At 34.5% G+C, this 23,644-nt stretch overlaps 2 protein-coding genes across 2 annotated transcripts; one reads left to right on the top strand and one right to left on the bottom strand.

Annotated features, from left to right (window-relative positions):
• Window positions 1-1,161: 1,161 nt before the first annotated feature.
• LOC132723960 (replication factor C subunit 2-like) lies at window positions 1,162-13,120 on the bottom strand. Its single transcript, XM_060708765.1, has 8 exons — window positions 12,963-13,120; window positions 8,750-8,861; window positions 6,376-6,482; window positions 5,850-5,951; window positions 4,997-5,097; window positions 4,059-4,216; window positions 3,102-3,167; window positions 1,162-1,650 (listed from the first exon to the last, which is right to left on the bottom strand). Exons 1-8 carry the CDS (start codon window positions 13,049-13,051, stop codon window positions 1,534-1,536), a joined length of 852 nt encoding a protein of 283 aa, XP_060564748.1. The 5' UTR covers window positions 13,052-13,120; the 3' UTR covers window positions 1,162-1,533.
• A 4-nt stretch (window positions 13,121-13,124) lies between these two features.
• Window positions 13,125-14,789, top strand: LOC132723953 (small nuclear ribonucleoprotein Sm D3-like). The gene is made up of 2 exons (XM_060708757.1): window positions 13,125-13,578; window positions 14,098-14,789. Exons 1-2 carry the CDS (start codon window positions 13,266-13,268, stop codon window positions 14,175-14,177), a joined length of 393 nt encoding a protein of 130 aa, XP_060564740.1. The 5' UTR covers window positions 13,125-13,265; the 3' UTR covers window positions 14,178-14,789.
• Window positions 14,790-23,644: the final 8,855 nt, after the last annotated feature.

The following is a 23,644-nucleotide window of genomic DNA, read 5'->3' as shown; positions in this document are numbered from 1 at the left end:
TACCCCTGAACCTTTTGGATGTACATACCCGTTAACCAGCTTTCAAGATTTTTATATCACCGAGAGGGGGATGAATTTCCTAAAAACAAGTGTTTCATAAACAAGAGCTGCTCTTTCAACAGTACACTTCACTATCTCTTAGAGACTGTATAGTACATTAAACCTTTCAGCAGGCTTAATCATAGTTCATTTAGGATATGAGTTACATTATGAAACCTAAAACTTGTGTAGCTTTTTTAATAAAAATACCTTCAATACGTTATTCTAATACCTATGTTTGTTATCTTCACCAGAAATATTGTTAACGTATGTACAGGATACTCAGTGGAAGAACATTTTTAAGCTAGTTTTAGCCTTGGAAATGACCTTCAAGTATGATCTTCAACACATTCGAACGGCCTCGATAACTTGTCATGAATATTTTCAAGGTAAAAACATTTTGTTCACACAAGTGCTTTATAATCTTCTATAATTAAGGGTAGTGACCTTAAATTATGCTCCTAAGGCAACTTAAAAAGTCTATACCTTTTATGGCTGAAGAACATGAAATTTCAAACAATAAATAATAATGGTAATGCTGAAGTATGCCCACTTTTCTTCCTATAGTCAAGGTAAAAAGTGTAAAATACTTGCCACACTACCAACCAAAAGTATTGTACGGGAATTAGCATCACAAAAGGGTTACCCAGGTTCATACATGTACAAACAACTACAACACTGCTCTATATTGCACAACTTTATTTAGTTCCATATTTAATAACAAAACACCAGTTACTTTCTATATTTTTCTTGTCATTATGATTATATAATTTTAGATTAAACATTTAACTGTGAAAATAACTGTGTGTGCAATTAATGTAATCTTATTAAAAAATTTAAATACAATTCTTTCTTCAAGGTAAAACAAGGATATTGATGACACTGGTATACCATGTTCCCTGGTGCAAAAAATTGTTAAAACTTATAAGAAAGTAAAAACGTATATTCTACATTCAGGACCATGAGCCTTACTCAACCTTCACTCCTAACCAATGCAGTGGTCAGTGCAAGGTTAGCACATGTCAAATTTATGGGACGATCATCATTTAAAACTAAAGGCCCCTTTTATGAGTAAAAATATTAAGATAAAATCCATTTTTAGCTTGACCTTAATGCAAATGATCTTAAACCCAATCTAAAGCTAGAAACCCATGAACGATACTTATACATAACAACTATCTGTCATTGGTCAATAAATAAAGGTGCTTTGAGTAGCGATAAAAGTATGTGGGAAGGAAGTGTCCTCCAGAGTCAAATTGCTTTATAAATTAAAGCCTTCAAACAGGCTTTTTCTTTGTGTTGAGGTTCCATTAATAGTAAAATTCTCTATAAACTAGAAATCTAGTTTGTACGTGTGCACATCTAATATTCCATTTTCTCCAAGTTTTCCTGTGTAACAGTGTATGGTTAAATACTCTGGTTTCATGCACTAAGTAAACAATTATACAGGTCCATTTCCTATATTAAAATCTGACATAAGCTCTAATCACAGTATCATGATGCCAATACATTTGGTTCTGCTGATTTTTTACACAATCTAGCTAACATTCCTGACATCTGGAGCAATGAATGGACACCCTCAGCTATTCTCATGTGTGTATAACCAATCTCCTAAAATCAACAAAATATAAAACACTTTCATTTGTAACATAAATAAAGCAAAATATTATTGATTTAGCGAAATGTGTATATAAATGTTGAAAATAAAATATGTTTTGTTGTTGCACAAGTTACAATAATAGCAAAAATCAGTGAAAATTCAATAATTTAACCTTCAAGGTCAAGGTCATAAATGAGCAAAGGTCAATTTGAGTTTAATAGACATGAAGATCTTATCCTAAAGAATGTTGTGTCTAAATATGAAGTCAATCAATCATTCATTAATAACAAAGTCATAGCCTGTCACCCCCCAAAAAAGAAAGAAAAAATTTTTTCAACCAATTTTTACCACCCAAGGACAACGAGTATGGTAAAATTTTAAAAATTGTTATTCAAATAAAAAAATTCAAACAACACTTTAATATTCATTCCCTTTATAAACCAAATTTAAGGTTTTTGGGGCATTTCATCTTTTTAAAAACCCCGGAACACAATCCAATGATGTTTTTCGGGAAGTAACCAGCCTCCAGAGATAAGCCTATTTGTAGTTATCTATTTTACTATAACACCAATGTTTTAAACTTTTCCTTTTTTTAAAGGGTGGTGTGGTTCATCACTCCCTAAAAACAGAAAAAAAAAAAAAATTTATCTAAAAAAACTAAATTATAACTCTTTATCTTGCAGAATCATCTAAATATGTTTTTGTAAATTATTTCATTTTTAGAGTTGCTGCCCTTCTCCGATTAAAACCGAGCCAGAGTTGTTGCCTTGATCCAACATAAAATATTGGCAATCTATGCACTGTTTCTTATGTGTTTTTTTTACTGCTGATTTCAGCACATTTTTTGGTCATACCTCAAATGTATTACTTTTTCTGGATACCAAAACAGCAATTACCAATGTCTCCACAAGTGACCAACTACAAAGCCTACACGATTTCTGAATCAGTCGCAAAAGACAAATAACCATTAGATTTAGTCCCAGATCAAATGTCATGGGGAAATTTCACCTCACCAGCGGATGGAACCAGCAAACCCCCGGAGTGACAGCTTCAAATGTAAACCATAGAAAAATACCATATATTGGGATGATTTTTTGTTTTGTTTTTTAATTTGGGTTTTACGTCACATCAACACAGTATAGGTCACATCGCAATGTGCCAGCTTTACTGGCGGAGGTAGACCTCAGGTGCCCTTCCGTGCATTATTTCAAGCACAAACTGGGGCACCTGAGTAGAACCACTGACGTTCCGTAAGCTAGCTGGATAGCTTCCTCACATGAAAGAATCCAAAGTCCCTGTCGGGATTCGAACCCACGGCAGTGAGGGGCAAGTGGTTTGAAGTCAACGACCTTAACCACTCGGCCACGGACGCCCCTATATTGGGATGAGATAATTGGTGAAGTAAGGGTATTAATGTCCTGGAAAATTCTTACAACCTTTATCATCAAAATTAACTTCTTACCTTGAAAACATTTTCACTGCTCACATGCTCAAATCCCTGATATGTTGACTGTAGATTGTTTAATGCCTAGAAGTAAAAAAGTACAATAATATAATGATATAGTAGCTGTTTTGAAGTTTTTAAAAAACAGAACCTAATATCCTTGTTGTCCAAATCAAAAATTGTTAAACAGAAGGGAAGTAACTGATGTATAGTACTTTAAAAACAAAAACAAAAATTTATGAATTAACATTCTAAAGATTTCCTAGATGATTAAAATAGGAAAATTTTAACACATACATGTAACAATAGATGTGATAACAACCAGCCTATGTCACCAGGCCACTTATTTCACAATTTTCATTTCCCTTCCTGACAGCCTGGCCCCAAAACTATAAGAGCCCCAATCATCAGTATAGAATCAAACCAGCCAGCACATCTATGCTATTGAAGAGTCAAAACTTTTTGGTTTCCCCTTAATTTTCCCCTTTTTTTAATAAAAAAAACCCCATAAAATAAAATTTTAAAAAATTTCCCCAAATCTTAAAGGTGGCAAGCATTTAAAAAATGTTTTAAAAGGGGCCTCCCGAGGTTTTTAACATGACTTGACTTGAAATAAATTTTTTAAAATAAATGTTCCATTCCATGTAGGTCTATATCAATAACTTGTGTGCAAAATTTTAAATCATTTTCTCACTCTGTTTTACTTGAACTTTTCTTATTTTGAAAAATGACCCAAATTTCAAAAGCATTGCAATGCTTATCACTCTAATCACACAAAAAATAGATTTTTAATTTACTTTTAATACTATTTCTTAATTATCTTTCTGTTTCAGCCAAAGCTGTTCTTATTGAAAAGATCAAATATCATGTTTTTAATTTTAGGGTTTTGAACCTCCTAGTGAAAATTCAAATTTAATGTTTTTAGACTTTTGGACCTCAGTGGAGTTCCTTTAAACAGTTTGTAAATGAAGTTACCTGTCTCATATCACCTTGTGCAGTAAACACGATCGCCTCTAACCCGTCATCCGTATAACTAACATTCTCTGCCTCACATACCTCCAGTAAACGTTTCAACACCTGGGCATCGGATAACTTTGTATATCGTAACACAGCACAACGTGACTGGATTGGCTCTACAATATTAAGAATTATTAATTTTTTAAAATGGAAATCTTTAAAAAAAAAACAAAAACAAAAAACTGACTGTCATTGCAAACAGGCAATACATGCAGTCTGAGATGTCTGCATCCATTATTAACCAACAGCAACTTAATCTACTCATACAACCAGTGCAGACAAAAATTAGCCAACACATCCTTGCCATCCGATCATGGTCTGCACAGTTCACCATTGAGTCATAACTTATTTATAATATCGCCTAAACAATGATTAAAAGGCTTAACAATGATTTAAAGGTTTTGTCAAGACGAAAAGAGAATTTTTAGCAAATTTAGCTTGGTAAAAGTTCAAAAATTAACAACTATCAGTTAAAGCTTTTTTATATATGCAAAAGTTCCATGCCAAAATAGTCATGGTTGGGACAATTCATCCCTTTCCTTCGTAAGTATGAATCAGAAAGAGAACAAATATTTCATTAAATGAAAAAGCTATACAGCTATCATGGTAATGATGGAAAGTCTCATTCAATACAGATTGAATGAGAACTACTGATTTAGAATTATCATTATATTTGGTTAGACTCTTTACGCATCCCTTTTTAAAGTACATGTACTCTATTTCTTGTATTCACTCTGAAAATTATTTAAATTTGATAATATTCATAACTTTATCAAACACTAGTTTATCATTTTCTTAAAGAACTTTTTTTTCAAAGAAAATTTTCTTTCGACTGTTCTGCCTTACATAAACATGCAGATATAGTAGAACAGAAAATGCTCCGCGGAAGTACTTACCAATGATTTTATCGGATGCATTACAAGCCAGGGCAAACCTTGTTGTTTTAGAATAAATCTCCATTGTTCTTCTTAAAGCTTGCTGAGCTCCATCTGTCATACTAGATCAGAATATAATTCAGTTTTTTTAAACTCTTTATATCAGAGAAAGTAACACACTAATTTCTGAAAAAAAGTTCAACAAATGCAAAAGCTATATATTTGTAATTACATAACAGTAACTTTATCCATCTACTCTACTGATTGGCCCTTGTTTCCAATAACATTTTGCAGGCTTAGTAGATAGACCAAGCAAATAAAATACATCAAAGATTGTTTATCCCTTAGCACTACTACCATTGAAATATTTATAGGAGAACAAAGTACAATGTACTTTCCAGCAGTGATAAAAGAGTTTACCCTGATTGAAAATTTATCCTTTATCAAGTTTCTGTGATTGTTTAATTTCATGTGAAATTTGATCAAAATAGCATAACATGGACAAGAAATCCTGTAGTAAAATAATCATTTCTGTAGCAATTTTTTTTGCCAAATAAGTAAAATATTAGCAAGTGATTTAAATACTGAATGGAAGAATGAATCTTAGAAGAATATATTTCACAGCAAAATGAGACACTTGAAATCTATTTATAAACTCCATGTCCATGAGTTAAAAACAGACAAGGAGAAATCTATTGAAGAAAGTGATCCATTTTGGCATAATGACATCTCTGTAGACAACACATGACAAAAACGTACAAAAACTATACTGAAAACAGTGGAAAAACAGCAAGATCAATGTTGGATTTATGTGACCTTTGTCTTATTTAACCTAACCAATCATTTGCATTTTTAATCTTGAATATATGCTAACCTGTCAGCTTCATCTAGTATAATTATTTTATGTCTCCCTGCAGGTAACGTAACTTTTTGTTGTGCGAACATCTTTATCTTGTTCCGAACTACATCTATACCTCTGAAATAAAATAGAATATCTGATAGTAAATGTATTGAAAATTAGATTAAAGTTTTGTTCATTTTTTAAAACAAATCTCTAGTTTGACGCTACATATATGCCGACTTTCCAGCTTTACGGGTGAAGGAAGACCTCAGGTGCTTGCATTAAAGTAATTCTAGTTCCAGGGAAAAGATCTCATAACCGGTAAAGCTGTAGCAAAAGGGACATGTGTTCTATCTTTATTGAGTATAACTTTATTTAGTTATATGCCATTATTTATATCTTTCATAACAAGTCAAACTTACGATTTCTTGAGCATGATTTTCCCTATACACATGACACAACCGCATTTACTTACAGACAAAAGTGATCGAGACATAATTAAAGTGTGGATGAACTGATAGACTGATGATCACAATACAACAATCACAATGAATGTTACCTGTCATTCGATGCATTAAGTTCTAGGACAGCTTCCTTGTACGACTGACCGAGCATTGCACGTGCCAAACACAATATACTGGTTGTTTTTCCTGTACCTGGGGGGCCCTGTAATAAGCAAATATAAATTAATTCTCATCAACACAACATCACAAGGCTGAATGATAAATAATTTTGTACTTAACAGATTTAAATGACTTAATTTTAAATTTTATTTTCAGATTAATCCCGATACAGGACAGAGTTGCATCCGAAGCTTTGAACTTCATAATGGCAATCTTGTTATTTAATTTATGCCAGGTGTAGACAATATTTTTGTCACTCAGATTTTTATGTCAAAACGACACAAAGGGTTGCTCAAAAGTTAAAACTCCAATAACGATTTAGAAAGTGATAATGACGCTATCTAAATTTAATAAACTCATCCGATTGTGTGGTAATTAACACAATCTGACAAGTATAATCATCTGCCAATGAATATCTGAATCAGAGATCAAAAATTCCAGTTGCTGCTTGTAATTACAAGTAGAATTATTAAGAGAACTTGGTGCAGAAAAAGTAGAAAAAATGTTGCCTGCACATTGGATTTTGAAGCTACTCATCCTGCTGGAGGAGGGACTCTGAAAATATTTTTCAATGCCTGTGAATGACATACTGAGAAATCTTGATTTACAGTATAACATCTGCAGAGTAACACCTTTTTGGGAGACAAATATTTTGGTTGTTGCTTAAAGGTAGTTGCTTAACAGAGGTAAAATACTGTGGAAATCTTTACATTGTCAAAAAATAATATAGTTGTAAGGTGGTTGTTCTTTGGAGGGTCACTCCGCCGAGGCTGTACTGTATATGTTGCCTTTCACGTTAGGCAATTAACAGAGCTATCCAGGTAAGCTCAATAGGTAGAGTTATGGAGAGTGAATAGAGCAATCCAGGTTTGTTTCCTGTACAGCGCAAGTCACTTTCAATGCAATTGATCATGAAACCTTTTCTAATTGTACCTCTGCTCCTGCATGTACAGCAGTTATCAGTTCCTTGCGAAAGTGATGACAACTAGTACTAGTCAACTGCTTGAGAGTGGTTGAACTGTGCTCCGTGAGGGTAAACTATGAACACCAACCAACCAACCATTTAGCATTAAATATGTGAATAAGATTATATAACCAGAGTGCCAGATTTGGAAATTTTTGACGAAAATGGGAAAACTAGCACTTTATTATTTTATCAAATTAATCAAAGAAATCAAACATTTGGCTTATTCCACTAATTTTATATTTCATGTACATGTCGTGTGGTCGATATTCGTGTTTTTGAATATCGTTTTTATGTATCATTTTGTCCTTGCATTTGTATATATATCTCTTGTATTTGTATGTTTCTTTACAGTCCGATATACAATCCATTATCCCATATCATTCCTATATCATTCCATTTCATCATCTCATTATAACAACTAATTTCTCATATTTCCTTCTGACATAATTTGCATGCCGGGCCTCAGTTTTTACGAACTTCCCGGAAAATCCACCTCACGCATGCGCACTTTGGTATAAATATTTCTATTGGTTTGCGCCAGAAATTGTTTGTCTTGTTTATTTATTTATTTATCAAGGCGTATGTTTATGTCCTTACAGGTAATTGTTGTTATTCATTATGTTTCATTATCATGCATATTTCCATTGATCGTTTATGTATTTCGGATCTGTATTTATGCACTTTGGTATAAATATTTCTATTGGTTTGCGCCAGAAATTGTTTGTCTTGTTTATTTATTTATTTATCAAGGCGTATGTTTATGTCCTTACAGGCATAAACAGACCATTCTTACATTTGAAAAGGACCATGTGACATTTGGCACCCAACGGGGGACCGTGACTGATATAGCTCAGAGTTTAATTTACATTGCTCTGTAACTCTGTGAAATTCGAGGACGAATTTCAAAATAGCAGGGGAGTATGTCACGGTTCAGAACTGTTCACTATATAGGGGAGAAGATGTGTAAGCGGCCGGATAGCTCAGTCGGTAGAGCCGCGGTACGGTATTCCGAAGGTCCCGGGTTCGAGTCCCGGTCAGGCTGCACATTTTTCTCACCCTGTGACATACAGGCACAATTTCAAAAGTGGAATACAAAAATGGGAATGTTCTCCTTGAAATTGAAGGAAACAAGTTTGGCATTTGGAATATAGCCCAATATTGGGCATCAAAATGGGCAAAAAAAGCCTGAAACATCAGTTTCTCAATTCCTGTACATTAGTAACTAATGTTTTAATCAAGATACCAACCAAACATTCTACAGATTATGACTGACAGTTCAAATATAGCTTTATAATCTTAAACAATCCCATGGAAATAAATGATTTCAGGCAAAAAAGACTTACTGCAATAATAACATTTGGAACATTGCCTTCTTTAGCAAACACTTCTAGTCTAGTAATTGTTTGCTCATTTCCAACTATATCAGACAGCTTTACTGGTCGAAACTTTTCTACCCTGAAAATGAAGAAAGACAAAGCATCATACAAGTTACAACCAGTGCTGAAATTACTTTTTTTCATTGGTCTACTAGTTCAAGTGATCTTAAAACACATTTTTTTTTTCAAAAATAACAAAAATAATAGCGAAAGTTTTTAAAAATCGGTACCTTAGACAGCAGTCTGTAGGAGTCAGCCACATTTCAACATGTCAAAAATGAAGTTGCATTCAAAATTAACAAAAAATTTCAGCAAGTGATACATTTCATATATATATATTTGTGTGTATCTTTTAAAACGTTGACATATAAAATTCTAAGATAGGACTTTTCACACAATTATTATACTTTTCATTTGTCTTGTCAATAATGGTAAATACTAAATAATAACAAGAGCCCGGTTTGAGCCGGGTGATGCTCCCCGAATAGGTTTTGGACACAAAAAGTACACCTCTTGTAGTTTCAGAGTTATGTCCCTGGAAAAAGTTCAAAGTGCAATAATACCAAAATTAGGCAAGGCAGAGTTATTGTTCTTTGCACTGCACTTCTAATCAATGTGATCTATCAACCTACAAAGTTTCTTGATGATATCTCTTATGATTTCCGAGTTATGTCCCGGACAATTTTAAAAAGTAAAAATAAAGAAAGGGCAATAACTCCAGAATTAGGCAAGGCAGAGTTATGATTCTTGTGCACTGCACATCTACCCATTGAGATATATCTACCTACAAAGTTTCATGTTGATATCTCTTATAGTTTTATAGCTATGTCCTGGAAAAGATTTTTCTAAAAGGGGAGATAATTCAAAAATGAGGCTTAACAGAGTTATGGTTCTTTTGCACTGCACTTCTAATCAATGTGATCTATCTACCTACAATGTTTCATCTTGATATCTCTTATAGTTTTAGAGTTATATTCCGGACAAAGTTCAAAGTGTTAAAATAAACAAAGGGCAATAACTCCAAAATTAGGACAAAAAGAGTTATTGTTCTTATGCACTGCACATCTACCCATTGAGATATATTCACCTACAAAGTTTCATGTTGATATCTCTTATAGTTTTAGAGTTATGCCCCGGACAAGATTTTTCTATAAGGCGAGATGATTAAAAAACCGGGCATAGAGTAATGGTTCTTTGACACTGCACTCCCCCTCAATGCCCTCTACCACTGTATGAAGTTTCAACAAATTATCTCCAAGGGTTTTCAAGTTATGCTCCGGACAAGACAACGGACGGACAGACGGACGTTCTCACAGGACAGTAATTATGTGGCTACTCTATTGTTCTCTCTATTGTTCTTTTTAGCCACCCAAAAGAAAATAGCCACATAAAAGCATTACGGAATGAATGACATCAAAGAGAAAGAACGGTTACCTATTGTCCCTCTAGCCACATAATTACTCTCCTGTGAGTGCGGAAGGACGGACAGACGGACAAGGCGCTGACTATATGCTCCCCCGAAATTTTTCAGGTAGCATAAAAATATATTAACATCCATTTAACTGCTTGCCAATCATATTTTGATATTTTGTGAATGGCAAGCTGTAAAATGGATTTTTTCTGATGGTGAATTTGCAGCTGCTTCTAATGAAACAAAACTTGTTCATGAAGCTATTTTGGGTTTGATACTTTCTGATGGTAGATCACCGACTAGTTTCAACAGTGATCTAATGAATATCTATCATGCTACATGTATGTCTATGAAAATATGTCTTCCTTTAAAAGATATTTCTGAGCACAATGTTGACCAAGACGGTTAAATATTATATACCTTGTTTTTATCTTATTTAATAAATGGTTGGCACTGCCTTTTTTTACAAGTTGGGGAAGCACCCCTGTCCTTAATTTTGGGGAAAATTATGCAGTATATTTGTAAAATAGGAAACAAAAACTTTATGTAAATCCAATTTTGGGTAAACTGCATGATTTTAAAGATTTTTTTTTTTTTTTTTTTTTTTTGGGGGGGGGGGGGGCCTTAAAACAATGGGAAGGCCCCATAAACAAGCTCCTGGTATAGAGAGAAAAACCCTGTGGTGCTAAATTTAATTTTCTTCTTTAAGGTCAACAGGAGACTATTCATTTTAAAGCTGCACACCTCCAGATGAGCCAAAATATTTCAAGAAAATCAATATTGAGAAAAATCTACGAAAATATTAAGTAAGGTAAATATTCAAGATTCAAGTTATATTTTATGTGTTATGTGTGGTTTAAGACTGATTTTGAAGTATTTTGTAACCAGATTTCTACTGCAAACCTAACGCAGTAAGGGCTGTTTTTGCATATGTTGACGACTTTTTGGTAATTTTCTTGGATTGTAAGTGCCGATTGCAAATGTAAATTACTATTTTTGTTCACCTCACAATATTTTACATTCAAATACATTTCTAAAATTTTCATGAAAATTAACATTAATCTGGAGGCGTGCTGCTTTAAAAAAAAAACCCGAATCAAATGCCTGCACATGTTAGTCTTAAACGTTTTTTGAAATTTCACATCCATGATTTTTACACTGGCTTGATGAAGTTTAGCTTAGACTCCTAGATGTAATGTATCTCTGCATGAAATAACAACCTGATAACAGACTGCTTAAATAATGACAGGAATTACTAGACAGTGAATTGAAAAGGGTTGATTCAAGAAGTTCTATAGCAGTGTTGCATCTAGAATTTCAAAATCATGGTGTCCCCCACTCAACAGAAAAATGTGGGGGATTTGAAAAAAATTTAGGGGACATGCATTTACCTAACAATTTGAATGTACCGAAAAGAATTCATGTATTTTTACGTTTAGGCATTTTTGATAGCTATCGTTCGCACAACAATATATAAAATATAGATAAATAGAAAAAATAAATATTGACCAGTACTAGTAAAGCGCACAGATCAAACCATCAATACACACACGAAATAACCCGGTCGGCTGCAATTTAATGTATTTTAGTCATTACCGCAAGTGATAATATGAAAAAGGCAAAGCCTCAAAGCGAGCTCGATGTCATTTTTGTGTGAAATAGTATGAAATAATCCCTCATTTTTATTTCAAATGCAGTAACGAGTGCGTGTGACGTCACACGTACTGTGTTAAATATGGGTCCGCCCCTGTCGTGAAATGAATAACGAGTTTTTAAAACGTTGATAAAACTTTGTTTTATTTTATTTCACTCTATAATTTTTCAAGCGAAATAAAGATTATTTAAAGTGAAATAAATGTAAAACTTAAAACGTTTGCGACATTAAAGTAGCGTACTTGATTTGTTTGTTTTGCACGTGCTGTTTGGCGCTACATTGTGACGTCACGTAAACAATACTTTAAACGTCTGTACAGCGTTAACGACTGAATAAAAGATATTGATGTTCGGATTCATTTTCTTAGTTCGACCATTTTCTTTCATTCTAGATAGTTTTCACAACAAAATTCGACAAAAAATTGTTTTTATTTATCAGATTTCAAACAAAATGGCGCCTTCGATTTTCATGTTTTATACACAGCTTCCGTTATTCTGGTTCCCTGTCCAATTATGGTTCCCATAGACGTGCGCGGGTGACAAGTCTACACATCCGTTTTCAGTCAGAATTCCTCAGTTTTTATCATTATCTTTAAATTCGAAAGGTTGCGATGTGTCCAATTCGGTACTTTGGACGAAAGTTTTCAAAACCATCACTTAGCAGGTACTCGAGTTACCGTAAAGCTCGCTTTGCGAGCAGGCCCTTCGGGCCAGCTCGTCGAGCTCGCTAATAAACATGGCAGAAGCGTTCAAGATATAATGAAGATTAACTGACTAAAGTTGAAAAGATCTTGGCACACACTGACTTCATTAAAATGTGCAATCTGCAAAAAAATATAAGCAAATCACACAATCGCGCAGCCTAGATGCAACACTGAAGTGAAGATAGATGTTCACAGAGTAATGAGATTGTTTTGACTTTCAAAGCATTACGCAGAGGTTTAATGTTTAAAGCCATATTTATATGAGAAAGTTACATTATCAAGAGACCTATTTAATGAAACTAGACAAAAGTTGATGATTAAAATATAGTGGCTTCAGACCTGTTTCATTAGGAAGACTGTAAACTATTTATGCTTGTAGATAAAAATATTTCTTAAAGCATGTCATATTTACCAAGGAACTTCATTGAAGCCTGTACTTGATTCTGGTTTATTTAATTGTTGATCAGTAGCATCACCGGTTTCCATTTTCTCCTCCGACATTGTTTCTCAACAATTTTTCCCGCAAAAGTTTTGGTAAAGTGATTCTAACGAAGAGAATTTATTTACACACCGCTTCCCAAACCGGAAACGTAAATTAAACGTTCGGCGCCATTGTTTTGATAAACACAAAAACAAAGTGTAAATCCAGTTCAATCTGCAAAACTGTTGCATGAATTTGACTTTAATTCTTACAAGATATAATTAAAAGGCAGATATGTCTATAGGCGTGCCTATTAAGGTGATGCATGAGGCTGAAGGCCATATTGTTACTTGTGAAACTACTACCGGCGAAGTGTACAGAGGAAAATTGGTAGAAGCCGAGGATAATATGAATTGTCAAATGGCGAACATTACTGTTACTTACAGAGATGGAAGAGTAGCACAATTAGAAAATGTTTATATCCGTGGTAGCAAAATAAGATTCATGATTCTACCTGATATGTTGAAAAATGCTCCCATGTTCAAGAAAGTTCAAGGCAAAGGCCAATCTGCCGGTCGAGGAAAATCTGCAATTCTTAGAGCACAAGGTATATTTAGAATATTGATTACAATCTAGCTCAGCCTCTGAAATATTCTTGTCTGTCCCCACTTCATTTTAGGATTTATTCATATGATATACAAACATTTTTGTTATACATAGAATTATAGGCTAAAGTGACACTGTTTTATAACCAAGCAGTGATTTTCCAGCTGAACTGGTGAAGGAAGACCTTGTTTGCCCCTTCGTGCACTATTTTCAGACACAAGCTGGAACATCACTAAGTGCCGCGTCAGGTTCCGAAACCACAGGAGTTATTTTTCAGATTGTATTATTTGGATAACATTTATTTTAGCAATGATATGGAGATCAGTTAACCATTTTAAGTAAAAGAAATATGCACAGTTTAGCTTAACCTATTTCCAAAATTGTATGAATGTTTTTTTATCTATAAACTGAATAAGTCAAATTCTTGTTGATTGTAAGAAGTTATCAAGTTATATTATTCTGTTCATGATAAAAATTTTTCTATTATTATTGAGTTATCTTTACCTTTATGTACTTTCAGCTGCAAGAGGACGTGGTCGAGGTGGTGGAGGAGGAGGCGGCGGAAGAGGGCGTGGTGGACCAATGTTTAATCGAAGATAATCACATCACAAATCATTTCATATCCAGGACAGCATCTAACATGTTCATCGATGAACTAAAATACAGTCTGTGTCGAGATAGGCTGACGTGTGTATTGTCAGCTTTGTTGCTGTAGATATTGTTTTTATATTTTGTATAACTGTGATTGAGTGTGAAAGTGATTGCTCTCTGCAATGTAACAGTGAAATGATGTGAAATTGAATGGTGTTTGATGTAGGATGTGTATCACTAAAGACAGTTGATATTGATTCCATAGAATTGTTATAGGTTTTAGACCGCTGTATCCATGTTTTCATCTCCCATTTTGTATCCATGTTTTATTATTGAATGTCATTGTGAATAATTTAGCTATTACACTTTTATATATGTTTGTATGGCATAAAGTTACATTAAGTCTCTTTAAACTTTTAAAAGAGTGAACTTTCAAAATAATTAATTTTTTCATTGCAACATAATACATTCATCATTACAAAGTGGTTAGCAATTTTCAAAGTGGTTGATTAATGGTCTTCTATTGTTGTTGTAAATCAAAAAACTTGTTAATAATTTCTTTCTACAAGTTATTATAAATCATAGATTAATTAATATCACTATCAGTGTTTTACAGTTAAATCTTAAATGTAAAGGATCTACATGTATGATGAAAAGTCACAAAGTCAAGTGTGTTCAGAAATACTGTAATTTTATGTGTTTTTGTTAATGATTCATCCATAAGTTTGTAAATGAAGCTAAAGTAGCAAATGCTTATTTACAAGCTATGATGATTTACCACTTTTTAAGATACTTTAATCTGTTACTTGAATTTGATGATTGTAGATATTGTAAGATCATGGTAGAAATTTTGATCAAATAAAAGTGACCTAAAAAGTTTTACTTTATTATGAATTTGTTTTCTTTTTAAAATGATGTAAAAAGAAATAACATGATATTACATAACCAGAGCACCACATACTTAGTATTGATGGTGAGCTTTTGTGATTACTCATTGTCCGTCCTTCAACATTTATCAAACAAACTCTCAAATATCAACAAATCTTGTTATAAGAATGTTTCATGGTCAATTCAGGCCTCTTGGTCTGAATCTCAAAAGTTAGTGACCATTTCACCAAAATTTAGTTATTTTGATATTTTACAACCATTAAACAGTATTTCTCAATTAAAAATAATGCACATTGTCTAACAACTGTGCCTTGTCAAGGTTATCAAGAAGTCCAAGTTTCATGTTAATATCTGGTATTGTTTTGACATCTACTTCAGGGATTTTTTCCAGGATTTTGGGAACATGACCCATACCCATGGAATTGGGAATTTCAGCGGTGTTTTGTTAAAAATTGGGGAAAAAAATGCATGACTGAAATTTTGCAATGTTTAAATGAATGCAAACAATCACTGTCTAGGATGGCATCTTTCACACATTTAAGCACTATTACAGTGAAGAAGCCCTCATTTTCAAAGATTTTTGAATTTTTATTCAATATTTTTATTTTGTAACTTTCAATTGGCAATTTTTTCCTGTGAATTGGGAAAATAATATACTATTTTCAATTGGGAATATGACCCAATAACGGCTATAAAATAAGCCAAAAAAAATCCCTGTACTTAACAGGCACTGTAGACAAAAATTCAAAAAGGGTCATAACTCCAAAAATATAGCTTTCAGAGTAATGCTCCTTGTCTTACAACTGCCTCCAGTGATAATAAAGAAGCACATTATGTTGCTACAAGTACCTTTCAAATTGTTTGAGTAATTGACTACATTCTACATTAAGTGTTTGTACAACAATGAAGACACGCCGATTATAATAGCTTGACTTCAATCTTCGAAACAGAAAAGCTAACTATTTAACTGGATAGTTTAAGTTTTGGTGCTGTAAAATATTTTTCACTAGTTATATTTTTTTCATTTCTTGAGGTATCAACTCGGGCTTCGCGAAAGTTCAATGTCCGGCAAAAATCAGGCCGGTCCGATATTTTTTTTTTGAGTTCCGGACCTTATGTCCGGTACAAATACCGGGATATATCCAAGACCGAGTTTTCTCCCTTGAATAAAAAAATGTAAAACGAGTTTTGATTCGCCGTTTCATTATAAGTGTCCGATACTTACGACTGTCAATAACCAAAATGTCGGTGTTACTACATTATTACGCTGGCGCTACGCCCGGCAAAAATCGTAAACTATCCAATGAAGAAAGAAAAGCGAAACAAAAGGAATACGAGTCCAGGCGCCCGCCGAGAAATTTGTGGGTAAATGGAAAAATGGCCGCTTTGATCATGAATGTTTTGATTTCCAAACAGAGTCCATCCACAGGTGCTTGAAACAAACTTTTTAAAGTTTTATATGGGCTATATTATATACTAGTCTATATATCTTTATATACATATATAGACTGGTTATGTAAAATATTTGAATATATGTGACTAGCGCCTGTGAGTCCATCAATCTGGATAAACTAATGTTTTATTTAAGGGAATAAAATTGTGTTGCAAATCTTTAAAAGTTGTTATGTCTTTTAAAAAAAACAAGGTATTACCATATACATATATTTGGGGGGAAAAATTCGGTCAGACAAAAGTTCTTTCGGTCAGACAAGAATTGAAAGTTTGTCTGACCGAATGTCAGGCAAATTTTTCAGCAGTTTCGCGAAGCCTGTCAACTTCAAACATCAAATATATGTTCCTTATCATCAACTGCATCTTATGTGACAAGGTCCACAACTCTAGCACCAATATTTTCAGATTTATCTCTCTTAAACTTAGAATTACCTTAATAAATATTATTTTTTACTGTTACTTTATTATGCTCCCTGAAAAAATTTCGGGGGAGCATATAGTTGGCGCCTTGTCCGTTGTCTCGTCCGGAGCATAACTTGAAAACCCTTGGAGATAATTTGTTGAAGCTTCATAGAGTGGTAGAGGGCATTGAGGGGGAGTGCAGTGTCAAAGAATCATAACTCTATTTTGTCCGGTTTTTGATTTATCTCCCCTTATAGAAAAGTCTTGTTCGGGGCATAACTCTAAAACTATAAGAGATATCAACATGAAACTTTGTAGGTGAATAGATCTCAATGGGTAGATGTGCAGTGCATAAGAACAATAACACTTTTTGTCCTAATTTTTGAGTTATTGCCCTTTGTTAATTTTAACACTGAACTTTGTCCGGAACATAACTCTAAAATTATAAGAGATATCAAGATGAAACATTGTAGGTAGATAGATCTCATTGAGTAGAGGTGCAGTGCAAAAGAACCATAACTCTGTTAAGCCTCATTTTTAGCTCACCTGTCACAAAGTGACAGGGTGAGCTTTTGTGATCGCTTTTCGTCCGTCGTCCGTCCGTAAACTTTTACTTTAAATGACATCTCCTCATAAACCACTAAGCCAATTTCATCCAAACTTCACAGGAATGTTCCTTTGGTGGTCACCTTTAAAAATTGTTCAAAGAATTTAATTCCATGCAAAACTCTGGTTGCCATGGCAACCGAAAGAAAAAACTTTAAATATCGTCTTTTAAAAAACCATAAGAGCTAGAGCTTAGATATTTGGCATGAAACATCATCTAGTGAGTGTCTACCAAGTTTGTTCAAATAAAAGCCTTGGGGTCAAAATTGGCCCCCCCCCGGGGGTCATTGATTTTCCCTATATGCATATAGTAAAAACTTAAAAAATCTTCTTTTAAAGAACCCAAAGAGCTAGAGCTAAGATATTTAGCATGAAACATGTTCTAATTGGTGTCTACCAAGTTTGTTCAAATAAAAGCCCTGGGGTCAAAATTGGCCCCGCCCCGGGGTCATTCATTTTCCCTATATGCATATAGTAAAAACTTAAAAAACCTTCTTTTAAAGAACTCAAAGAGCTAGAGCTTAGATATTTGGCATGAAACATCTTTTAGTGAGTGTCTACCAAGTTTGTTCAAATAAAAAGCCCTTTGGTCAAAATTGGCCCCGCCCCGGGGGTCATTGATTTTCCCTATATGCATATAGTAAAAACTTAAAAAATCTTCTTTTAAAGAACCCAAAGAGCTAGAGCTACAATATTTAGCATGAAACATGTTCTAATGGGTGTCTACCAAGTTTGTTCAAATAAAAGCCTTGGGGTGAAAATTGGCCCCGCCCGGGGGTCATTGATTTTCCCTATATGCATATAGTAAAACTTAAAAATCTTCTTTTAAAGGACTCAAACAGCTAGAGCTTAGATATTTGGCATGAAACATCTTCTAGTGTGTGTCTACCAAGTTTGTTCAAATAAAAGCCCAGGGGTCAAAATTGGCCCCGCCACGGGGGGTCATTGATTTTCCCTATATGCATATAGTAAAAACTTGAAAAATCTTCCTTTAAAGAGCTAGAGCTAAGATATTTAGCATGAAACATCTTCTAATGGGTGTCTACCAAGTTTGTTCAAATAAAAGCCCTGGGGTGAAAATTGGCCCCGCCCCGGGGGGTCATTGATTTTCCCTATATGCATATAGTAAAAACTTAAAAAATCTTCTTTTAAAGAACTCAAAGAGCTATGGCTAAGATATTGAGCATCAAACATGTTCTAATAGGTGTCTACCAAGTTTGTTCAAATACAAGCCCAGGGGTGAAAATTGGCCCCGCCCCGGGGGTCATTGATTTTCTTTATATGTGTTTAGCAAAAACTTTAAATCTTCTTTGAAAAAACCCAAATAGCTAGAGTTTAGATATTAAGCATGAAACATCTTCTAGTAAGTGTCTACAAAGTTTGTTCAAATAAAAGCCCTGGGGTCAAAACTGGCCCGGCCCCAGGGGTGTCATTGTTTTGAACTATATGTGTATAGTAAAAACTAAAAAAAATCTTCTTTTAAAAAGCCCAATGAGCTAGAACTTAAATGTTTAGCATGAAACATCTTCTTATGGGTGTCTACCAAGTTTGTGCAAATAAAAGCCCATGGGTTAAATTGGCTCTGCAACGTTGGGGGAGTGGGGGTTGGGAGGGCCTATATACAGGTGAGCGACCTCAGGGCCATCATGGCCCTCTTGTTTAATAATCTCCCCTTTTAGAAAAATCTTGTCCAGGACATAGCTGTAAAACTGTAAGATATATCAGCATGAAACTTTGTAGGTAGATATATCTCAATGGGTAGATGTGCAGTGCACAAGAATCATAACTCTGCCTTGCCTAATTCTGGAGTTATTGCCTTTTGTTTATTTTTACTTTTTGAAGTTGTCCGGGACATAACTCGGAAATCATAAGAAATATCAAGAAACTTTGTAGGTTGATAGATCACATTGATTAGAAGTGCAGTGCAAAGGACAGTAACTCTGCCTTGCCTAATTTTGGAATTATTGCACTTTGAACTTTTTCCAGGGACATAACTCTGAAACTACAAGAGGTGTACTTTCCTGTGTCCAAAACCTATTCGGGGAGCATCACCCGGCTCAAACCGTGCTCTTGTTTCATAAGGGATCAGCTTCATACTTCAAATATTTGTTACATCTCGTAAGGCCTCATAACTAGCACCAATATTTTCAGATTTATCTCCCTTTGAACTTAGAATTTTCCTTAAAAATATTGTTTTTACTGTTACTTCTTTATTTCTTAACTTATCAACTTCAAACATGAAGTACATATTCCTTATCATCAACCACATCTTGTGTGTCAAGGTTCATAACTTGAAGCAATATTTTCAGATTTATCTCCCTTTGAACTTAGAATTTTCTTTAAGAAATATTATAAACTTCTTTACTTTTTAAGGTATCTACTTCAACTTCAAATATATATTTCTTATCATTACACACATGTTGTGTGACAAGGTTCATAACTCTAGTATGGCTATTTCCAGAATTTTCCCCCTTGAACTTGGACTTTTTGTTAACAACTATAACATCCTGGCATAAGAAATATATATTTATATCATAATTGATTTTTGTGCCCCCACGTTAGTGGCGGGCATTTACATTTACCCTTGTCCGTCCGTCCGTTCACTTTTGTGTCGCACGTAACTCAAAAAGTATTTCACCTAGAGTCATGAAACTTTACAGGAATGTTGATCAGCATGTGTTGTTGTGCACCTGGGTATTTTCGTCTGGATATTTTGAGTATTTTTAGAGTTATTGCCCTTGACTTAGTAAAATTTTGCAATTTTCAACTTGTGTCGCATGTAACTCAAAAAGTATTTGACCTAGAGTCATGAAACTTTACAGAAATGTTGATCAGCATGTGTAGTTGTGCACCTGGGTATTTTTGTCTGGATATTTTTAGTATTTTCAGAGTTATTGCCCTTGACTTAGTAAAATTTTGCAATTTTCAACTTGTGTCGCATGTAACTCAAAAAGTATTTGACCTAGAGTCATGAAACTTTACAGGAATGTTGATCAGCATGTGTTGTTGTGCACCTGGGTATTTTCGTCTGGATATTTTTATTATTTTCAGAGTTATTGCCCTTGACTTAGTAAAATTTTGCAATTTTCAACTTGTGTCGCATGTAACTCAAAAAGTATTTGACCTAGAGTCATGAACTTTACAGGAATGTTGATCAGCATGTGCAGTTGTGCACCAGGTATTTTCGTCTGGATTTATATAGTATTTTTAGAGTTATTGCCCTTCACTTAGAAAATTTTTGCAATTTTCAACTTGTGTCGCAAGTTACTCAAAAAGGATTTGACATAGGCATTAAACCTTATGGGCAGGTTGCTCAGCATATTTAGATTTGCCCCTGGGGTTTCGCTTGTGGATTTATCCAGTATTTGTAGAGTTATTTCCCTTGACTTAGTAAAAAGATTGACAGAACAGTGGCGTGGTGGGGGCACTCGTGTCCTATGGACACATTTCTAGTTCTTTCATAGTTTTGTCTTCCTTACTGCATCAAGTATTTAATTAGTCGAGCTTTGCTGTCTCCTGTGACAGCTCTTGTGTCTCCTGCTACACATTAGCTGCTAGATGCTACAAAGTAGCCACTACATATAAGGAACAAACGGTCCAATCATCCTTCAATACAACTAAATTGGCCATTATGAGGCAACACCTGTGATCACTGATCACTCTCGTCTTGTAAAGATATCAATCTACATTGTATATACACTTGCCCATACAGAAACTGTTCATTGCAGGTTGTATGACTGCCATTACATTTTCCACACTGGTCACTCCTCTGTGCAGTTTTGAAGAAACGTTTATATACCTGTATTGGCATATAGATACTAATCTATTAAAAGCTATACTGTATAAAGTGCACTTAGAAATACCAAATCAAGTTCGTTGTAAAAGTGGCAAATGAATTAATTTTAACTGTGTCTATGTTGCCATTTGGAAAATATGTTTAACAAACATTTATTAGCAAGTTGGATATCACAATTTCAACAAATGACAATGTCTCTATATTACACTGAAAACTACAAAAGCTTGAGGCAATGTCAAGTTATATAATTATGTCAAATATTTCTTCCATCCTCACTCTGAATGGCCGGTGTACATTTGAATTATTAAGTTGGAAACAACCATGGATTTTACCGATTTAGAATTTTGGTAATTTTGTGTCAACGGCATTTTCTGAAGTTGTGCCTTTAAACTTGGAATACTTGATTATAATCAATGCATACCCTTGTATGAGTCGCTTTTAATACCCTCACTAGTTGGGGAAGGGAGGATATAGATTTGCTCCTGTCACTTTCTTTTGCTGGGTTTTACGTTGCACCAACACAGTATAGGTCATTTGGCGATTTTCGAGCTTTACTGGTGGAGGAAGACCTCCGGTGCACCTCAGACACAAACGGGCGCAGAAACACTGACGTAAGTTAGATGGATAGCTTTCTCACATGAAAGAATCTGACCCTCGCAAGTGTTCGGACCTACGTCGGTGAGAGACAAGTTATTAAAGTCACCGACCTTAACCACTCTGTCACAGACGGGGTTTCCCTGCCTTTGTCACGCTGCCCCTCCTTAGACTTACAAGAATGAAATACATGTATGGGGGAATGCGTGTCTACCATTCTATTTAGGATAACGTTACTTTTGGCATTTTTGTATAATTTCTTTCAACTTTCTCAAGCCTACGCGCTAGCCATAATGATTACGCATGAACCATATTGACGCACCATGATTACGCACGGACCGTATTGCCACTCCATGATTACGCACGGACAGTATTGCCAATTTGCCACACCGTAATTACACACCGACCGTATTGCCACATCATATTGCCATACCACGATTACGCACAAACCGTATATTGACACACCATGACTGCGCATGAACTGTATTGTCACACCATTATAACGTACGAACGTATTGCCACATCATGATTACACACAAATCATATTGCCACATCATGATTTTGCACGAACCGTATTGCCACATCATGGTTACGCATGAACTGTATTACCGCACCATGATTACTTACGAACCGTATTGCCACATCATCATTACGCACGAGCAGTATTGCTACATCATGATTAGGTATGAACCATATTGCCACATCATGATTACGCATGAACTGTATTGCTACATCATGAATACGCGCGAACCGTATTACACACCATGATTACTAACGAACCGTATTGCCACAACATGATTACGCGCGAGCATGCAGTATTGGCCCTCCATGTTTACGCACGAACCGTATTGCCGTGCAACATGATTATGCACGAACCGTATATTGCCACTCCATGATTACGCACGAACCGTATTGCCAATTTGCCTCACCATGATTACGCACCGACCGTATTGCCACACCATGATTACGCACGAACCGTATATTGCCACTCAATGATTACGCACGAACCGTATTGCCACATCATGAATACATACAAGACATTGACTTATGAAGGTATAATAAAGGTGAAGTACATCAGTATTGGTTATATAATACCACTGACATTTACGTAAGTCCTTAGATACATTGTATATCTCCAACAGATCCATTTATTTTATCACTCCCACCATTCATCATTGCGAGATGGAATATTTATTCTTGACATTAACATTGTATACGTACATTACCTTAGACTTTATTAGCACTTGTCATTTGATATCCCGTTGAATTAGCGTATCATACTATTTTACGCACTTAGTAAGTTAGTGTTTGCTAAGCCTATAAATACATGTTTGTATATAAATATAAACTCCATAATCATAACATAGAAAAGGTAGAATCTGAAAAAAAGACAATTTAAAATGTTTTTATTTGTAACAAAGGAAATCTCCTTAAAGTGAATTACCTCGCGCCTACAAACCAAAGTAAGAATATGCTTCAACTGTCTGGGATGCTCATAGTCATAATAAAATTAAAAATAAATTAACCAAAATTAATAAAATAAAAAGTGCAAGAAGATCAGCTCGTTTGGTTACTTGTCGATTTCACAGCGCAATTTCTGTCTCTTGTACCTATATATGATAAATAACATTGGATATCTGAAAAACAAGAGCACGTTTAATAATGTTACACGAAATATTTTATCACTATGTTTCTATTTTTTCCTGAAAATTTACTAATATTTTCTGATCACAGGACA

Source organism: Ruditapes philippinarum, unplaced genomic scaffold, assembly GCF_026571515.1.
Source record: "Ruditapes philippinarum isolate M1 unplaced genomic scaffold, ASM2657151v2 ctg2071_1_1_1_1, whole genome shotgun sequence".
Classification (NCBI taxonomy): domain Eukaryota; kingdom Metazoa; phylum Mollusca; class Bivalvia; order Venerida; family Veneridae; genus Ruditapes; species Ruditapes philippinarum.
The sequence above is the reverse complement of the archived record's forward strand: the minus strand, read 5'-3'. Positions and strand labels throughout refer to the sequence as shown.